The sequence below is a fragment of the Pipra filicauda genome, unplaced genomic scaffold (genome assembly GCF_003945595.2).
Source record: "Pipra filicauda isolate LSUMZ 115617 unplaced genomic scaffold, ASM394559v2 scaffold6_size6359152_pilon, whole genome shotgun sequence".
NCBI lineage: Eukaryota > Metazoa > Chordata > Aves > Passeriformes > Pipridae > Pipra > Pipra filicauda.
Genome location: NW_024104865.1, coordinates 5704042 through 5721988, shown reverse-complemented (window position 1 = coordinate 5721988; position 17947 = coordinate 5704042). Strand labels below are relative to the sequence as shown.

At 47.2% G+C, this 17947-nt stretch overlaps 1 protein-coding gene across 1 annotated transcript; it reads right to left on the bottom strand.

Moving 5' to 3' along the window:
* Positions 1–9538: 9538 nt before the first annotated feature.
* RHOV (ras homolog family member V) lies at positions 9539–16311 on the bottom strand. The gene is made up of 3 exons (XM_027750177.2): positions 15911–16311; positions 12634–12692; positions 9539–12315 (listed from the first exon to the last, which is right to left on the bottom strand). The coding sequence occupies exons 1-3, from the start codon at positions 16104–16106 to the stop codon at positions 11875–11877; spliced, it is 696 nt and encodes a 231-aa protein (XP_027605978.1). The 5' UTR covers positions 16107–16311; the 3' UTR covers positions 9539–11874.
* Positions 16312–17947: the final 1636 nt, after the last annotated feature.

Genomic DNA, 17947 nt, shown 5'->3' with positions numbered 1-17947 from the left:
AGATTGCTGATTCACCCTAGGACAAATCAGAGGGACTGCCCTGCTGCCCAAGCATCCCTATTCCTCCCAGGTAAAGGTAGATGTCAAAGAGGATTCTGCCATGACCAGTGACTAAGTCATTTGTTTGTCAGTCATGCTTGGCCAAAGTCCAGACAGGGTGTGAGGAAAGCAAACCTTTGTGTTTTCATGACAAAATGTATTTTAGCATAGCAAGATCTGTTTGTTCATTTCGTTTAAAAGCCCCTCTGTTTTCAACCTCCTGAAACTGCCAGGAAACACTCCTGCACCTTTGCAGTGCCTCTCCAGTCCCCACGCCTTAAAGCCTTGCCCGTTGTCATTGCTGAATTGAGGCAGCTATTTAAATAAGGGGTGGGGAATTCATTGATGCTGTGTGCTTCACAGATACAAAAGAAAGAGATCAACCCAGCTCTGAGGAGTTTATGAGCTGATGCAAGCATGACCCCATGCCATCTAAACCTCCTGGAAGCAAGTCAGATTGATGCTCCACAGATAAACATATCAGCAGCTGAGGAACTGTGCACAATGTGGCTCCCATAATTACTAACTCTGGTTCAAAGGCTTTTATGCAAAGGAACAATGGGCACCAAAACAGCGTTGTAGCCTGTTATACACCACAGTGTTTTGCTGTGATGGAAAGGCTTGCCCTGTCAGAGAAGCCTGCTTTCCGTGTCCCTGTCCTCTTCACAACACAGAGGTAATTTCTGCTGGTAAGGAGGCTATTGTCCACCTTTTAAGAACAGGGATATATATTCTGGCTAAGAAGATGAAAAAGGGTTTTAGTAAACAGGGAAGAGCCAGCCCAAAAAAAAGGCAGAAGACATTTGCACTTTTGCCTCATGTCCATTTTTCCTCTCTGCTCACTGAGTTGAGGTTCTGCCTTTGAAAATAGGTCAGTGTTCAGCATGAACAGGTAAACTGTGGGATGTGAGCTGCTGTCCAGCCAGCCCCTGCCGGTTCAGGGTGCTTACAGAGCTGCTTTCATCAACTTCAGAACCATCTTCTTCTTGGCAACTCTGCAATCAGCGATGCATATTATGACTGGGAAGCTTCCTTACATCCAGAGCAATATTTATTTTGCAGGGGAATGCTTTGCATAAAGCATTCATACCCTGCTCACTCAGCACTGCTGAGACAGGACTCTGCGTGCAGCACCCTACATGTGGGCTGAGTCCCCCACAAGGAGCTTTCCAGCCCTTGTGAGAGGTAGGCCCTTTTTCTCTGGCCCTTCTACACAAAACTGGATTACCTCTTAGTATTTTTCATCTCTTTACTGAGATGTGCTTTATTTTCAGTCAGTTGCTTTCCTTCCTGCTCATTTTATCTTCTTGACCCCAGAATACCAAAGCAGTGTATTTGCACAGAAGCACCCCAAAGCCAGATCTACAGACAGAACATCCACATTATTTCAGAACAGCAGAGAAATCTGTCCTAGCTGGTGGGCTGCTGGGAGGGGAAGGGAAGAAATAAAAGGGCAGCAATCCTCATGCCATTATCCTAACAGGCCCCTAACACTCATACTTTTCCAACTTCATTTCATAGCGTGGCAGGTGTGATGTGAAATGCTCTGCTCCCTGACGACCCAGAGAGTTTGTGCTGAAAGTTTGTTCCCTTTTAAATCATCAGATTTCTTTTGCTCTCCTGCAAACACTTGCTTGGAGCTCTGGAGATACATGCAGGTTGGTGGGCCAGGGCCACCTGAGTGTTATTTGCAGTCAGGATCTCCATGAGGTTGACGCAGGCTTCAGTGGGAAGGGTCTCTACAGCCAACACTCAAGAGTAGGTGTTGGCAGGCTGAGCTGAATAACAAAAACATTATTTACTAAGTAGTAGTAACATTAGTGGTAACAAAGTATCTCTTTCATATTGTGCATAGTTATAATTTTTCACTTTCAAGTGCTACAGCTTGCTGGAACTCCATTTTTTCTCTGGGACATATGTTTCTACTACTTTGGAATATTCCTAGCAAACATTCCAATGTATATTTTTCTTGTGACCCACACTGAACCCTGGGATTTCTGTAGGATGGAAAACTTTCCCTCTAGGAAATCATGAGTTCTTTCTCTCATAAATGAAAGAAGCGGCATGGTCTGTTCACCTCTGAGGGATCTCTCTTCCCACAGAAGATGCATCAGAGCTGCAAAGGTTGAAGGTGCAACTCATTTCTTCTCAGCTAGAAGGCGGGAATCCTGGAGATGTCTGCATCAGGAGTGGTCAGTGTGATTGGGTTCCTCCAAGGTTCATACAGACTCACTGCTGAGAACAGGCCTGTGATCCAGCAGCCCCGGCTGCATTGATATAGGTGGTCACCAAAACAGGATAGTTCCACCCAAAAGTCCCTTGAAAAAAGATAATCTATCAAAATGTGAAAATGTTGTTTAGATAATTCCTGGCCAGCATCTGCCTGTAACCCTCTTATCAGTTCCACCAAGTGAGATGAAAAGACAGGGATGTGGAGCACATGAGACTGTGTAGTAGTTGGGGCTTGTTCCTTGCCAGGAGAGTTTCCCAGGTGTAGAATGACCAAAGGCACCAGCTGAGGTCTTCAGTCAAAGGAGATGTCTGGAAGAACCTTAGAGGGGAAAGCGATCTTGGGATGAGTCACTCTAGGCTCAGGTCTGATATCCCTGCCTAAAGAGGCAGAGGTAATTGCCTCTGATTAATGCTGGCAAACCTCTGTGAACTCCAGTGAGGATATGAAAGGACTGACATGCCTCTTTGAGATGGGGGTAAGATAGAGTACAGCCAAGTGGGAGAAGAAAATTAAGCTAAGATGTAGTTTTTAATTACCAATGAAGCCATGCTCTAGGATGGAAGGTTGAGAGCAGAATTCGGTCTCTTCCTACTAGTTTATGCTTCTTGATGTATAGAAATTACTTTAGGGAAGAGTAAACAGGGCTTGCTGTAGAGTCCCATTTGTAAAATTTAAATGCTCATGCTGCCCCTTCACCCTTTCTTGCTTGGAGGATGTAATTATTTAGACCAGAGATGTGGCCAGAGATTTCCAGTAGGTGCCAATAAAATACAGAGGGGCAGTATCAGTGAAGTCAGCACTGATATTTAGCAGAAGCAAAACTTCCTCTTTACTGGCTATGTATCTGGATGAAGAAGAAGGAAGGCTGCACTCCGGAGTGTGCCATTCCCTCCTGATGAACACACTGTCAAGGTGCTCTGCAGCTCCATTCTGGTCTCACCTCTGGAAAAGGGAGAGAGAAACCGTCCAATACATGCCTGACAGCAAGTGTCAACAGGAGAGTTTTGTGCCCCTCAAATATATCTTTTTGCACCTGAGAATCTGGCTGTACCTTAGTTGGGAGGCATGATCAGAGTTTGGTGGTGGTAAGCTAGCTTCATCCAGTCATGTATCATGACAGCCCAGCAACACATAATTCAATATGGGTTCGGGCACACCTGCCTGGGCCATCAGCTGCTTACCCAGAGAGCTGGCCTGGGAAGCATGTGCTACTCCTGTCAGTTGCTCTTGTCTACTAAGCTCTGCAGAGGTGTCTCAATAGTCAGAATACCTCTTCCTGCTCTGCCCATCCTAAAAATGATAAACTCAGAGTGGGATGCTCTTTCTCCATCCTTGATTAAAACTAGTTCTCAGTCTTGTTCAAAAACAGTTCTTGCTGCTGCTGGGTCCCCAGACCTCCTGTGTGGTGTTGTCTCATCCGCCCTGGCTGTGGCTATGCTCAGATAGTTCTGCCTGAGCTACAGATATCAGGTGGAAGCAGCAGAGCAGACCTGAATTTCCCACATTCTGCATTTTGGGTCCAACTCTTTATTATTCCCTGGGGACTTTATAGCTATATAAAGACACTGTGTTTCAGTCTTCCTCCTATCCTACCATATCACCAAGGTGGCATATGTACTATTTAAATAGCAATAGGTATAGGGCTTTCTTTTAATCACCTCCTAATTTTGCAGACTACAGTTTTTGTGTTTCCTTCAACAGCTCTAAAGGTTGGAGACACCTGCTCTAAATGAATACTGAATTTCTCCCTTAATTACCTAAACCCCAGATCCTGAGCTATAATCAAGAGAGTTTGGTTTTCCTGTTCTCTCTGGAAACTCACAGAAGACAATAATGGAGACAGGTGTCTGGACACATTTCAGAACCTTAGTCTCATTTTGAGGACTGTGTGGAGAAGTGCTCTGATATTCCTGGCAATAACCCTTATCCTGCTATGGCACTCCATGAATATCACACTATGGAGGGCAAGGAACTGTCTCTTGCAAATGGAAAAGGGAAAGTCATTCCCTCAAAACCACACAGGGAAATGATGTTAATGCCTGGGTCTGCGTTTCCAGGTTTCTGACAACAAAAATTATATCTAGACTTACCCTCTCTACAATACCTAATGCAGTGTCTTTATAATCCAAAAAGAAATGTCTGGAGATGGTGAATAAATGCACTGCACAGAAAGAGGTAGGATACTGCTGTTACCGGCACTTATAAGGCAGCCAGGCAGGCACTACAGGATGTCCTCTTCCTCCCAAGGTATGGTTGTATTTTATTGGTTAGCATACAGTCCCCATATTTCAGGCTTAGCATCCTGTGAAAGGAGTCTTGTACATGTAAGACTTTACTGTTAGATGCTAATAACTTGTTATTCTACAAATCTATCCGGCTTACAAGAAATAAACCAAATCATCCTATAGAAGATATCACAACATTAGATATCCTCTCCTACCCTCCCTTCAAATTATACACTGCTGCCCAGATAATATTCCAGGGTGGCTGACGTCTTTCATCTGCTCCCTTTTATTAAAACCCCTTAGCAAGTGGAATGAATATTCCTCTGTGCTATATATAGCACCATGTGTACTACTATCCACAGCTGGGAGTACAGCTTGGGTACCCACACTTGGATCTTTATGGTTTGGTTTTTGTAAGCCTTTTTTTCTCTGTGCCTGCCAAGTCTCTGGCTGGCTGGTGGCGTTGGTGTTCCGTGAGAAGCCTGCTGCTCTTCTTTCCTGGCAGAGGTTTCACAGGGTTTCAGTGTCTCCCTCCAGTGCAGTTATTAAAGGCTTTTGTTTATCTTGTGAAATCTGCCCTGTGAATGCTGACACTGACTGAAGTGCTGGGAGAGTTTCCCTGACTCTTCCTCTCGCTGTCTCTCACGGGTCTATTCCCATGAAAATGATCTCAGGTGTGCTGTGCGTCATCAGCCCGCCCCAGGCGCTCTCTGGCTTACTGGCAGGGAAAATGAATGCGCTGTTTCTGAAGCCCTGCTGGGTTGGCTGCTCCTCCTGCCTCAGCGCTGTGAAGAGCCATCCCAGCGGTTCTGGCCACAGCAGGCACCAGCCGTCCCCAGGCACACGCTGCTCCCCAGGCAGGGGGCCCAGCAAAGGGCTTTGCTGCAGGAGAGCAGCAAGGATCCTGCAATACCATCAGAAACCCATTTTCACTGCTTGGGCAGCATTTTCCCAGCCTCTCTCCCATCCAGCCCTGCAGGGATGCAGTCTGTGACGGGAAAACCAAATCCTCCCACAATGAGCCCTGCTGCAGCACGTGATGCTGACTCTCCCTTTCGTATGAGAAAGCACCTCAGTCTCCGGGGCTGAGGTGTTGAAGCATCGCAAGTGAGTTCCAAGTTAGATCCCTGACAGATCCCAGCTAGATCCCTGAGTCCCTGCTGGCACTGAGCTTTGTAACTAGGTCTTTCCCTGGTGAAGCAGAGGGTTAAGCTCGGTGGCAGGGCAAGATGCTTATGCGGATGGTTGAAGAAGGGGCAAGCCCACAACTTGAGTGCCCTGAGCTCCCCAAAGTCTAACATCTGTGCTGTTAAACGACCGCCACAAGCAATTACATGTAGGTAATTGCCTGGAAATCAGCAGTGCTGCCCCTACCAGAAAGCCCCACTGTATCACCAGCACAATGATGGCAGTGCAGCCATTGGGGTGCCACGGGCTTTGCTGTCTGTGCCTGATTCGCTAAACTGCATTCTCCCACTGTCCTCTTCTGCAGGTCTATGGAGGTTCCTCCATGGGAGGTCAAGCTCTTCCACCCTCACCACCAGCAGAGCCAGGTCCCGTGGGTGGGCCCTGGGTGCTAGCTGGGAGCTGGGGGAGCAGCAGGTACCGTACCCTGGCCAAGAAATCGGGCCTGACTCTGAGGCTGCCACTGCAGCATTTCCTGCTGCACCAAAAGCCTGGGGAAGGTTTCAGCAGAACCTGGCTTGCTTTCTGAGAAAACAAGGAAAGGGAGCTTTACCCTAGACCCTGGGAAGCCCTTGTCTTTTCATTGTATTTTAATTTTAAGAGATTGTCTGCCCCGCCCAAGATTATCTCATGGGAAAGAAAAGCCTGGCTCAGTGACTCGTGGTGAAACTTGTCTGCAAGCCAAATTTCTCTGCACCTGATGTTCCTCCATAGCAGCAGAAACCAGAGTATTTCAGTTCACAACACTGCCCTAGGGGCAGTGCTGGGGATAAGGGGTTGGAGGGGGAGGATGGGACCCACATCTCCTCCTGCTCCTCCAGAACAAGTCCAGCAAGTTTGGATGCTGAGCAGTTCAGTCCAGGAGCTGGAAAGGGCATGGTGTCACCCTGGGAATGGGGATCACGTGGGTCTGCAGCAAAGGCAACCTGTCCCAGGGATACGTTGAAACATACCTTGCTCTCTTGTGCAATAGGTCTTTGCAAGTAAAATGCTGTATTTATACTGTGGGAACAGAGAGCCCAGGGCTGGACTCAGCAGAGTCATGAGTAAGCAGCTTCCAAGAGGGCCAGGTACCAGCTGGGCCAGCTCTGTGATTCCTTTTCTGTGAGAAGATGCAGACTAGGTGCTGGGTCTCAACCAACATCCTCCGGTACAGCGAGAATAGTCTTGGAACCATACTGTAAAGTTCAAGTGGTTTCTTTGTATATCTGCTTTATCTCCCAGCCTCACTACAGAGTGATTTAGCAGGGCTCCAGGAGAGGAAATGCTGTAAAGGAGAGCCAAGATGTATAAGCAGATCATAAGGACAGCATATTGGGCAGAGGGGACCTCTCAGCAGGATGGAAGAGCAGCAGTTCTATTAACACACCGTCTGTGACAGGACAAACATTCCTTGTGATGACAGTGTCTGTTTAAGCAATGTCTCTGCTCTCTCCTGCTCCTCTGGTGTTCCCATGCTGCTCTTTGAGAGGCTGCAGAGAGGACCACAGGAGGGGGCCAACCTAGCAGAGAGGTATTAAGAACAAAGGTGAAGCAGATTACTTAGCTGCCACTACAGCTGAGAAAAGTCAAGCCAGACCCTGCTTCCAAGCTGGAAATGGTTGCTTAATTCATACATAGCATTAAACTTGGAGTAATCTGAAGAAAAAAGCCGGTTAGCACCTGAGGATTATATTGAGGGGTGTTAAGAAAGTGATAAGGTTGTTAATGCAATCACACCCCTCTCAGGAAATGGGAGAGGATGCCATTCACAGGTTTCAGCAGGGTTCCTCCTGCTGGACTCTCGTCAGCTCACTTCATAATAATTCAGCCTGTCCCTTCAAAGTAAATAGGATGTAATTTACAGGGCATAAAGATCTCCAAAAGGACTTTTAGACCTGCCCTTCTGGTGCTGGAAGGAGGCTGTGCTGAGTCAGACGAAACTTGGTATTATTTTGGGGATTAATTCTCAGTCAGGGTTCAGTGGAAGCTCAGGAAAGTGTTGCCAGCTGGGAACCTTCTTGGCATAATTAAGCCTATTTAAGGTGTGCTACCTACTGAAAAAGGAAACTAAAGGGTCCTTCCTTTCCATACTGTGTTCCTACCATTGCTGACACCTGAGCTCAGCTCCTTCGGAGATGGCAGCTGAGAGTGGCAGCAAGCACACCGGCTTTCATATGGATTTATACAACATGGTATGTACCTGAAGTACTTGCAGTGTTGCCTATGCAGGTGGGAATCCCTGATCAGTTACTCTGCTGGATGCAAGGACTGTGAAGAAGTCTGCTGTCCAGGATCCAAGTTAGAGTCCTGAGAAAGAAAGGAGGTACTTTTAACATCTGATGCTGAACATGCTCTGATGGAGCAAGTCAGATCAACTAATCATACAGATCCTTTCTGGTATAAAAGTAGGCATCACTTGTGAGGAATTGTGCTGGCCTAGTAATGGGCTGAGCTAGCTTCATCCAGCTTGGTGGGGCAGTTTGTGTTAGCAACCATATCCCAGGAACTCCCCTGTGCTCCCAGCAGCATCTGAAAATACAGGATGGTCAAGCAACACTGCAAGGCAGAAACAAGTCCAAACTACCAAAGCACAGATCCAGTACTGCATCACGGAGAGGACTAGAGCAAGGCTTTACAGACACTTCAGGTGGCTTTAGTAGGAAACTCCATTTAACGAGATAGATTCACACCCCCACCCAGGAGTTCAGCTTTGTTCACGGGTTTCAGGGAGTTTTAGAGTGCTTATTGTGCACATGACAGGATATGGCTCAGTGGAATGACTCACTCCCCAGTAAAGTTAATTCACACTTTGCTGCTATTTCCATTCACAGGTTCTTCTGTAAGCTTTAGTGCCAGGAAGCTGCAAAGCTGGGAGCCTGTTCCAAATATTCCCACAGGTTACTTCACATCTAGCAAACAGTAGATCGCAGGAGGACAGTGTGATCTCAGACTTTGTTAAACAAAAACAAAAAACCAACCAAAAAACCCCCCAACTACAAACAAACAAAAAAACAATCACAAAACACCACTACCCCCAAAACCCCACAACAACCTCCCCACACAAAACACAAGTTCCCCAATCGTGTTTTGTTGGCATTAGTTTCCTATTCCCTTCTAATTTCTGAATCCTATTTGCTCATTACCTCTGTGACATTTTGGGGGGTTTGTCTATTTTCTCTCCTAGCTCTCTGCTGAACCACCACACTGCACCCTCAGCAGCCTCATTTCCCAGTCCTCTGACTTTGGAGCAGCTATGGGAGCCCAGATGTGGACAGGCAGGGGTCTTGACCTATCTGTAATGCTGAAGATGGGGCTAAAAGGAGGAGTCCTGTGAGCTGTCTTGGATAGAACCTTTGCATCCTGTGTGACACAGGCAAAATTTTTCAGCACTTGAACAGTGTTTAACTACCAAGGTACATTAAATAAAACTGGTTGCTAAATTACCCACCAGCCTAATGACAGAGCAACATGCTGTTATTAAGGCTCCAAATGCAAGTCCTACACGGGCTTGATTCAGAGTGCTGGGAGGGCCTCCTGACTGACCCCTGGATGGTGGCTTCTGGGGAGAGGCATTGAAAGCTTTGGATGTTTGCTACTCCATCCCCCCCAGGAACTTTCACCCTGACTGGCTGCTGAGGTAGAGAAAGATTAACTGAGGTGACAGAAGGAACTAGGAAGGTTTCAGGTATGAGGCGATTTTTACCATTGCTAATGGTGGTTAGGACATGGAGTGAGAATTGAGGCTATTTTCCCTCTTATGCTATTGTCAGTAAAATGGAATAACTTTTCCTCCATGTTAAAGCCCAACTTGATTTTCAGTGACAAAATTACAAACACAAATTGTGGACATTAAAAAAAATTTATTTGACCAAATATTAGATGCAATCATAGAGGAAGAAAGTAGCTCTTAGTACAGTTTCTTTTCCAGAATGAAATAATCCAAGCTACTGCAGGACAACCCTTGCTCTCCTCAGCAGGAGAGAGGTTGGTGCTCTTTCCACCTGTGGATTTTCTCCATAGGGGTATGGCATGCTCTTTGGCAGGTCACACCACAGCTCCCGGTCTCACAGGCTAAAGAAATGTGTAAAGACCCAACAAACCGAACTAGTCATACAGCAAAGGTGCCTGTACAGGTAGGAATACATGCAGGGATGCATTGCTGAGGGCTTTGTTCAGGAAGTGGTGTCCTACCTAAACCTTTGTCAGACATGTCACTCCTAACTACTGCCTCTATACTCACCACCTCTTAGGACTCCTCCTGAACCTGAATGGCATTTCAGTAGGAGGAGTCCTTTCAACATTCAGCTCATTTTGCTACACCATCCTTTTCAGGTCTCGAAGCTTTACCCTTCAAGTAGCTCCAAGGCTGTGGGCAACTTCCCTTCGCAGGAAAACTCATCCACCTCTTTCATCCTGCAATACTGCCCAGGGAGACAGCAGTCTTGTCTCATGTCCTAGGGACTACGTGAGCTGCACCACAAAAAGAGATAGTTGTGAGAGATGTTTGCAGGCATTTCTTTAGAGCCAGACTGCATTACTTGCATTTGTCTTTTTACAGGCTCACTAGCTCATGTAAGCTTGCTTTTGGACCAGGGCAAACCATCCATAGCTATATCTCTTTCTGTCACATCACTCCAGAGCATTCCCAAAGTGATTGGTCATGGCCAGATGGAGAGAACCCCCTGAGTATTGAAAGTATTGCTTGACAGACCTGTCACACCCTCTGCTACATAAACCAAAATGAAATGTCTCCGCAAATGAAGATTTAGAAATTGATGAAAGTTCTGTAATAAAATGTGAATAGAGCCACAAGGATATTAATCCCCTGAGAAACAGGTGAGAGGGGAAGGGAGCAAACACAGTGAATGTTTTTCTCCAGCAGAAATTTCATGGATTGCCTTTGCTTTTGATTTCAGCAGATAAAGCAGTGACTTTTAAGAAATGGAAGCACAACAGAAATAAGCCCTGTACCCTCCCTTCCTGTTCTGCAGCCTCAGGAAGAACTGTACAAGGTAAGTTCTGTTCTCTTGTGTAGATCTGAAACGGAGGATTTTACTGATGAAGAGGAACTCTCACTACAACATCCTCCTTTTGATTCTGAACTGAATGTATGGATAATATTACTTTGAAATTGATACCACTAGCAAATTTTTCAGGTCCCTAGAATATTCCCTGAATATTAGGATCTCAGCTAAGTAGAATCACAACTTTCATTTAATAACATTCATTCTTCTTTCCTTCTCCATCTCCCTTTCTCCATTCCATCTTTTTCCTTTTTATTCTCTTCTTTTTCTTCCTTCTCTGTTCTTTCATTACATGCATGGCTCTCCCTCTACATTTCATCCCCTGGTAGTGTTATAAAGCCTTTGCTGACAGTTTTGTCGCTTCTAGACAGAGCCGTTCATCACCGTTCCTCACCTGTTCTTTCTCCCAAAACACCACACACACAAAAAGCCTTTCAAAGTAGGTCCCCAAGTTCACAACTATCTCTTAAGATAGGACTATAACACTGGCCCCCAGTAGACAGTCCTCTCAAAAAAAGTTTTGCTCAAAGTATTACTATAGCTCCCAGTCCATTTTCTCTTCAGCCTGCTAATGGCATTTATTTAGGAAATACCTTCTCAAGGGTACTCTCAATAGAGGGCCTTTAAGAAAGAGTGCTGCTTTTTCACAGCCATGTAACTTCTACCTACTTAGGCAAACGGAATCAGAGGGGGAACCCAAGTCTCATGTTACAAACTCTGCAGCCCATGTCTGACCACATTGCAGTCGCCCCTGCCCTACTCTCTGCCAAGCCTGTAAATCAGCCAAAACACAGGCCGATTTCAAAAGTCCCCCACATTTATTATGCTGCATCAGAACTTCAAAAGTGTGTGAGCTTCGACCAGGAAACTGGTCATTTTGAACAATGTAAGGAACCTGCCTGTTCTGGGGTACTGAGTCTTCATGTATTAAAGGCTCCCCTTAGTCTGGGACACTACAGACATGTCCAGCAGGTATTATAGCTGCCTGGACCATTCTACATCTTGGCACAGTGGCAATCTAGTTCATGTCTCCCAGGCATCTGATACTGTACCCAGCAAGACACAGGTTTCCAAGCCCAGCAGCTTATCATACCCTCCTTGCTGGGGCCATAGGAGCAGTCACTCCAAGAAGGTGCAGAGCCAATACTGGCTTTAGGTGCTTCTTTCCCCTTCCTTTAAAGCGTCTTCAGACAAAGCAAAAGAACTTCTTCCAGCGGCACTTGGAGAGAGTCTTGATGCCTTTGGCAGTCATCTTCTTTTCCTGCCGTGCTTTGTGCTCAACACCACTGACAATGGCCATGTCAAAAACTTCTTTGAGGTTCTTTTGAGTCAGTGCTGAGCATTCCAGGTAGGCTTCAGCCCGGATTTTGTCAGCTAGACCTTCTGCCTGAGGCCGGGGCACAGGCTTCACATGGTAGCGATCCAGGCTGATGAGGACATTGACATCGTCCCGCAAGTCTGCCTGAGTCCCCACTAGCAGCACTGGTGCCCGGGGGTTGTGAGTTCGTATCTCAGGGATCCACTTCTCAGTAATATTTTGGAAGGAGCTTGGGTTTACCACACTGAAGCAGACAAGGAAGACGTCGGTGTCAGGATAACAAAGAGAACGTAAACAGTCAAAGTCCTCCTGTAGAAAAGGAAGGGGGGAAAACAGAAGAGGGGGGGAAATAAAAAGAAGTCTTCACTGGACTGATCTTCTAACAGCATGATACTTCAGTAGCTTTTTCACATGTTAACTAGGATAGAAAGACCCTCAGAGGCAGAGCATTGTGCTGATTTTGTGGCCATGCCACGTTTCAGACACAAGTTTCAGAGCCATTCACCAAATGGCTGGTGCTGGGCTAGTGCATTTCCTTTCTTCCCAGTTCAACACTGCCTTCCTCAAAGCCTGCAACAGTCCCTGTCCCACAGGATCAGAACTGGAATATGCTTTGATAGAGCTTACCTGTCCAGCAGTGTCCCACAGCTGAATCCGGACAGGGGCTCCATCCACAAGGACCTGCACTGTAGCAGAAAGAGAATGAGGATGAGTCTAAAGCAGTTGATCAGCATTCACACACACACTTTTAGGGGCCATTCCCAAGCACTGCGGGTCGTATCCCATTGAACAGACTCACTGAAGTCACTTAAGTCTGTCCTCCTAGCTGACTGTCCTCCCAAACCTTCCTAAAACAGCTGAAGCTTGCACTGGGAACATTAAGAGACCTGCAACAGACCTTCTGATTTTGTTGGCTCTCAGGTGTTTTGTGTACTTGTCCAGTATTTTGAAAGAATAGTTCCACATTACTGAGCAACTGTTCCTCTAGAAAAGAGGAACCCTTAGCCAAACAGTGTCCTCATTAACAACTCATCCTTCTTCCACAGCACAGGAAAGAAGATAAGGATAAAAACAAACTGAGAACTTCAGCAACTTGCTCCTAGCTTCTTGGCCAAGGAAACTCAAATCACTCTCAAACAAGCTATTGAGAGATTTTTCCCATTCAGACCAGAAATCTGGCTTTTAAAAAAAAATTCTGTGAGTGTCCTAGCTAAGGAAAAACAAAGACCTAAACCCATCTTTGAAATGAAGAAGCTATTAAGGAAACAGTGATGAGTGACATCCCCTTTAGAGACTATCCACACACTGAAAACTGGAAAACTGCTTAGTTACCCATGTAAAGTTTGCTCCCATTTCACTCCCTAATCACAGTAAGCCTTCATGTGGTATCAGCTGACTCAGACTGAGGGCTGGCAGGACCTCTGATGGAAATCTGGAATGAAACTGTTAGATGTTTAAGCACATAGATACCACAGAGACTGGTTAGGAATTGAGGAAAAGGAGAAAATGGCTAGGGAGCTGGAAGTCACTTGAAAGTCCAGACAAAGTGGATGGGGTTGTGGTTGGGTGAATAGAGGCAGACATTGAGGCTAAGGTGACAATGGCTGGCACTTGACACGAGCTAGCAAAACTCCATTTCTCTGTGCAAAGAGGAGGTTTTATTGTCTTCTTCATTAAAAACAAAAGCAAAAGCAAACAAAAAAACTCCCAACCAGAAGCCAGATCAAGTTTTTGGAATTCTTGAAGTAATCAGTCAGGCGAGAAAACTGATAGAAATAACTGACTCAGAGAGTTTAACACAAGCTTCTGAAGGAGAACACTCCTCCCTGAAAGCAGTGGGGGGGGGGGGGGGGGGGGGGGGGTGGGGGGAGGAAGAGGGAGACACAGACAAAAGATGGCCTGAAGTTTGGTGGGAGACTGGAGGAAAAATGAAGGGGTGGGTGCGTCCACCACAGTGCCACTCCTCACGGCATAGCTGAAAGTCATTGCTTCCTTGTGACTGGGAAAAAGTTGGGTTGTTACCATATCTTTGCCCCAGAGGAGGAAGAGAAACCTGTCCCTGATCAAAGGACCTGCTAGATCCTGACTTGATCTTCAAGGCAGCAGGCATTTGCCTTTCTAGTATCTGGTTTCCTCTGTCTCATAAGTGCATTGAGAGAAGGAATTAGCATCTCTGAAATGTTTTGCTGTCTTCAGAAGACAGGCACCACATATATTACCTACTGCTCCAGTGTTTGCACGAAGTTTTGTCATATCTCCTGCTAGTCTGAGCTACACTAGCAACTCTGCAACAGCCCTCCAAATACCGCCCTCACAAGGTCCGCGCCCTCAGGATGAGGATGGATCACGGTACAATAGCGAAGGGGCCGGCAGAACAGGATAGCCTGGTGGAGAAAGGTCACTGAGTACGCGTTTCACCCAAGGCTGCTCTACCTGGCAGTGACACCCAGCAGGAGGTAGCACCCAGAGATGTATGTGGCTGGGTCACTGTCCCAGAGCCGTTTCCCTAATAATGCAATACCTTGCCCTATCTTGTTATTGGCATCACAGTCCCATGACCAGGATTAAAGTCAGGATGTAAACTGCTCAGTTCTGCTGGCAGTTGCAATTGCAGGTATTCCCCAAGAGTGGGAGGAATTGGGTTGAAATTTCTGAAGTGGATCCTGAACCATAATTTTTGAATTCAGGAAGGGACTTTCCTCAGATTTATTCAGGTTAAGAGCAGGGGTGGGAAGGGAAACTTATCTATTCTCCCATTTCCTCACAAGAAGCAGAAACTGAACTTCAGAATACCTATTTTTAATGTTTTTGATTTCTATCAGTAGCAAATCCTATGCACCTCTGAAGGCAGGCTTAGTACTTGGGACATCCAGACTGGGGCTAAACCCATGTGCAGCTATTTTCAGATTGCCTATTGCTAATGTGGGCATCTCTGCACTCATGCTGCCTTCACCTTTCTGGATAATTTTATTATGGATTTGCCCTTTCAAAAAAAATGTGCAGGCTAATAACAGTAATTTTAAGCCTCTCTTAGCCCAAACCATACACTCAACATTTCCCAGTATAAAACTGAGCAAGTGGGGGGACATTCAGACAAACAAAACACTCCCTCTAAGCACCCTGAGACTATGACACATTAGATGTCTCATTCCTGGTCTGACTCGAGCACATCTCTAATCTACCAATCTGTATTATCAAGGACTGTTGTGTTTTTTCATATCAAATAAAGATAAGAAATCATTCAAAGGGCTTTGTATTCTTCTGGGGTTTATATTAGAAATCGGAGCCCAAAGGAAGAGGAATGTAGAACAAGAACAAAGATAGCATTTAGGAAAGTGGAAACTAATGAGAGCTCATCAGCTGAAAGGGAAGGCAATTCTAGCCTGACTTACAAAGCTCTTCAACTTTTTGCCAACTTCTCTTCAATGCTAACTTCAGCACTCACGTGGGGAATAGGATGGTTTTCCTGAATGTCAGTTGAAGCTACAAAGCCTACAGTGCAATGCTGTGATATTTCTGAAGCTAAAACCACCACAAACAACAATAACGAAAAAATTAAGCCCCCATCTATTTAGTCATAACAACACCACAAAACCAGGAAGGTGCCCAAGGTCATGGCACTTGCAAACCAACTCGATACACGCTGGGTTGACACAGAGCTGCAGAACGCAGGACCTCCATCCGCTAAACCTCGAAAATGCCCGAAGGAGTCGGTCCGAGTCACAGAAACGCCCTCGGGCTGTGGGCCCCCGGGCTGCGCTGGCCGCAGAGCACCCGGCGCGCAGCACCGCCGGCAGCTGCGGCACTGGGAGCGCTCACCTCCGCCCCGCTCGTCCCGATGCCGCGTCGGATGGGGATCATCCCCCGCCGCCCCAGATCCCGCGCAGCCCGGGAGGGCACCTACCGGAGAAGGTGTCAAGGGCGGTGGGCTGGTACTCGTCGGGGTACCCGTTGGTGGTGTAGCTGACCACCAGGCTGGTCTTGCCCACGGCGCCATCGCCCACCAGCACGCACTTGATGCCCAGCTCCGGGCCGCTGCCCCGGGGCGGGCTGTGTCTCCGCAGGGCGGGTGCGTAATCCAGGAGCTCCTGGGGAGGCATGGCAATTGCAATGGCACTGGCAGAGGAGGCTCCACAGCACTCAGCGACGGGAACAGCGCGGCGAGGTCACTGCCATCCCGTGCGAGCGGGCCGCTGTCGGGGCTGCCGTGCGGGGTCACCTTCTCCAGCCCGCCGAGCCTCGCTCCTCATCACTACACCTGCCACCCTACGCACAAAACCGGCCCCTATTTCCCTAGTCCCGCCCCGGTCCGCCCCGTCGGGAGGCGGCCTGGCTCACCCCTGCCCGGCCCAGCCGCCTCCTCCCGCCTCGTCCCGCGGGTGAGCGCCCCGGTCCTGCACCCCCATCCGCCGCGATGCCCTCCGAGCAGCTCCTGCCCTCGGAATTTCGGTGGCTGCCACGCCGTGCTCTGTGTCGTGCACACACGGGAAAGCTGCACTCCATCCGTCCCCCTCCTGCTTCCTTTTCAAAAGAAGCAGGGCCATTGCCCCACCTGGGGCATCTGTGATTTCTGCCATAAAATCAGGACAGGAATAAAGCCAACAGCGCTGGTCAATATTCCGAGGGACAATGAAAAACAAATGCCCGAAATACATCACATCTGTTAACTGTGTGACTGTCATTACAGTCATTTATCTGATCCAGCCAAGCTCTTGCTTTATGCTGACAAAAGCCACAGAGTGTATTTTTCCAGCTGCATGGACATGTGCAGGAGTTCCCAGCCTGCTGCCTTTTTTCATATTCACCTTTGGTAGCTCACAAACCACACTGTGCCCTTGGCAGCTGAGAAGAAGGCTCCACCCCTGCCCTCAGGAGCCTCCTGTCTAAAGAAGTAGGACTAAACAAACAGAAGGTTGGGAGCACACCACTTAAAAGGAGAGATGTGGCCACACTATCGCAGCAATCATTGCACACCAGCCATAGCACCTCCAAGTGATTGAAAACACTAGAGGGAAAATATTAATGCCTGCAATACCCAGTATTGCAACATCAGCTTTGAACATGGATCTGTGTCCTAATGGAGGAGCTAAACTCCGGCTGTCTATGAACACCACTAATTTAGTTACCATGATGTCCTTCATGGTGCTCTCAGCAAGGGAGACCTGTCTGCACTAGGCAGGTTTGTGCTGCAAGGGGCCTCTGATTAGCAGTTCCTGAGCTTGTGTCTTGCTGTGGTTTGCATCCACACTGAGAAGATACACAGGTGTTTCACCTGTATTAACACCAAACTTGAGAAGACATCTTTAAGCCAGGCACAGTCTAGAATGCTTTTCCCTATGGTTGACAGAAAGTCACAAGAGCTGCAATCCTTCAGATTCAGTGGACAAAGCATAACCACTCTTTGGAGACAGCCCACAAGCTTCCTGGGAACAAGAAGGAAGAAGGTTTTTTCTTTGCAGTTTTCTCTAGCAGTTTGCTTTAATCAACCCCTTCTGTGTTTTTACTAAAGCACAGCCTTAAATTTCTACAGCCACAAAAAAGGGGGATGGTATTAGAAATTAGACTGCTGCTAAAACATGTGCCAGATAGTCTTACTACAGCAAGTGGCTGCAGTCTCAAGGGACTGGCTTGTATTAGATTAGCCTTTTCTGGTGCCATGCTCTTCAGTGCTAGTTCAGAGCCAGGTGACAGCTGAACTGCTCCAGAAAAGGCAAAAAGTGCTGCAACGTGTGAGGTGTGGCTCTGCCTCCAATGAGACAGGCAAGGACATACTACCCCAGGGCAGGCAGCACATCAAGTGAGGACCTTGCAGAGCTTTTTCGGTGCACTTCAGACACAGGCTAACATTCTGTGAACTATGACATTTCCATTCAATCAGAAGAAATGAGTGTAAATGAGGGATCATTCACCAAATTGTTCGCTGTTAGCAGTAGCAGGGGGA